This window comes from Alosa pseudoharengus, unplaced genomic scaffold (assembly GCF_046254945.1).
Source record: "Alosa pseudoharengus isolate Yale_2024_CS ecotype anadromous, Long Island Sound unplaced genomic scaffold, YU_APseudo_1.1 YU_APseudo_1.1_scf_8, whole genome shotgun sequence".
Lineage (NCBI taxonomy): Eukaryota > Metazoa > Chordata > Actinopteri > Clupeiformes > Clupeidae > Alosa > Alosa pseudoharengus.
The window spans coordinates 4,108,864-4,111,363 of record NW_027468870.1 but is presented as its reverse complement, the minus strand read 5'-3'; the positions used below and the strand labels follow the sequence as shown (position 1 = coordinate 4,111,363).

The 2,500-nt window shown below is 45.1% G+C and overlaps 1 protein-coding gene across 1 annotated transcript in view; it reads right to left on the bottom strand.

Moving 5' to 3' along the window:
• arl10 (ADP-ribosylation factor-like 10) overlaps positions 1 to 2,500 on the bottom strand; it is a 7,705-nt gene that overhangs the window by 304 nt on the left and 4,901 nt on the right. The window contains exon 4 of the mRNA XM_076274444.1: positions 1 to 2,374. This exon is cut by the window's left edge and continues 304 nt beyond it. Within this exon, the coding sequence (XP_076130559.1) occupies positions 2,210 to 2,374 (165 nt within the window). The 3' untranslated portion in view covers positions 1 to 2,209. The remainder of the gene's footprint in view (positions 2,375 to 2,500) is intronic.

The following is a 2,500-nucleotide window of genomic DNA, read 5'->3' as shown; positions in this document are numbered from 1 at the left end:
GATAAAAATGCTTCGATTTGTTAAATGTATTTATTTATTTACGTTTATTTGACAGGGACAATGCACAATATATAATTGGGCCAGATTATAGCCACAAGGCTAATTTACTTAATCTGTTGTCCATGATTGCCACAAACCAACCATCCACCAAGTAAATACTGAGCGAGGCTGATAGCTGCAAGGTATAGACACCTACATACATTCAGGGCTGGACTTTGCTCATCACATGTGTTTTGAGTGTGTTTGCTCATCGCAGAAACCAGGAGGTGTGTGAACTATATTATGTGCTCATGTGGTGCTCTCGAGGGCAGAGGCTGTTGACTTTCAGCCAGCTATATCCTCAGGCAGCAGAGTTTGTTTACATTATCAGGTGTCTCCTACGCTGGGCGAAAAGCCACTCCATATGAATCACCTGCACCAGCAGGCTATGCTACTGGCTCATAACACATTATCCCAGCATATAATAAGGATGGAGTTTCTCCCAGACACTGGGAAATAAACTTTGCAGTCGACCGTATCTGTAAGCCTTAGATTTCCGGTCAGCACACAGCTAACCTAAATAATGTTACTAGAATTTTAAGTTAAGGAGCCATTACCAATGTGTGTCTATGCCGTGAACATCATGTGTCTGCAAACGTGTCTGAGTTCAACCCTTGCCAGTGGCTATCTCATAACACAGCTGTAACAGCCACGACGGGAGAAATGTGCTATGTGACGTTACCCCAACCCCAGGACCTAGCATGCTTCATACAAAGCACGCATCTTCATGTCTTTAAAATGCAATTCCAGTTTCATCAGCCTTGAAACACAAATGGTAGACTGTCTTGATTAGAAAATAAAATAAGAAATAAGACTATGATATCCTGGCTCAGGCCAACAATCACACATAGAGGTATGCATGAGGTCAACTGTTACGGTAAGATACGCGTCATAATCGGGTGTGTTAAACAACCCACACTTGACTATGACAATAGAACTTGAGTTACTGTTCAGAACTGTTCAGATATCAGAACAGATACTCTGTAGAACAGCTGAAACTTGTGTCTCTGGCTCTGGTTGACTAGTGTTGGGTGGATCTTTCTCTATTTTACGATAAAATGAGCACCTTGCTAAACTCTAAAGGCTTATAAAAGTAATGGGTTATATCAGTTTGAGGAAATTGGCACCTAAAATGTACTTAACAATCATATTTCATAACAGTAATTCACTATCACAATGGATACTTACAGAGGCAATGAACATACAAAAACAAGTCTTAAACAAGTCCTCACCCACCCTGTTGCCTACATTTTAAGTAACAAATATTATTTGCAAAAATAAAACATATCATGAATAAAATTTGAACGTGTTAATGCAAAACAAAGCACACGTTTGCCAAGAACATTCTCCTGGACAGAAGAGAACGTAGAACGTGTGTGAGAGGTGAGCGGAACACTGCCCTGGGCTGCTCACTGTCATTCTAGAACACTTAACAACAACAGCCGGACAAAGAGGCCTTCTGTCCTGCACTGTTGCGTAAGGGCAGAGATAGCAACTTAAACATGTCACATGAAGAATGGCTACCTCTGAAAAGCAAACCTGACCTGTCAGTGTGGCCGCTCACTCTTGGGGCAGTACTGGCTAGCGCAGCGAAAGTGAGACACGGCCTGGAACAAACGCGGCCTTCTCGTCCTTTGTGTCACCTTAGCTTTAGCCATGCCAGCAAGAAAGGGTCAGGTCCGAGGTGGGCTTGGACCAGTAGCCTCTGTGCCCAGTCAGGGGACAAATACTGCAGTAAAACTGGCCGCGTTAAAAACCTGAAGCTGTCATGGACACACTGGTGAAAGCTCTCAGCAGACGATCATGCTCTAGATAAGCTCTAGTCAGAGAACAACGGCAGCTTAGACTGTACAATAATCGACAAAACATAAGGTCAAAGTTTTCAAAGATAAAAACAGCATCTGAGTCTAGAAGAGACGCTGTGTTGCTCTGTGTCCTGGGGAGGTGTACCTTATATACAGAGTGTGCTACTCAGATGTGGCTGCTATGGCTACAAACAAAGCCACTTCTCTGACCTCTGACCCTGCACGGCTTAATGTTTATAAACACTGACCACCGAGCGCACTTGTGCATCTTTATCCTGAATCTGCCACTACTCTGCAGTCCAGGAGGCTACTGCTACTATGGCTGTGTGTGTGTGTGTGTGTGTGTGTGTGTGTGTGCGCTGTTCTCAGAGCCTGAGCAGCATGTCCTGGAAGCTCTGCAGGCCGTGGTGGCCACTCTGCCCATTGGTGCCAGTCTGGGCTGGCATCAGCAGCACCTGCCGGGCGTCGCTCACGCTGGCCAGCGAAAGGGCATCGTACAGGTCAGGCATGCTGATCGCACCTGGTTTATCCTGGGAGACAGAGGAGTACACACACACACACACACACACACACACACAGGGACAGGGTTGAATGAGAGGCTGAGTGTACTGACTGATCTTTTCAGCTCTTAAAATCACACTGAGCACTTCACACAC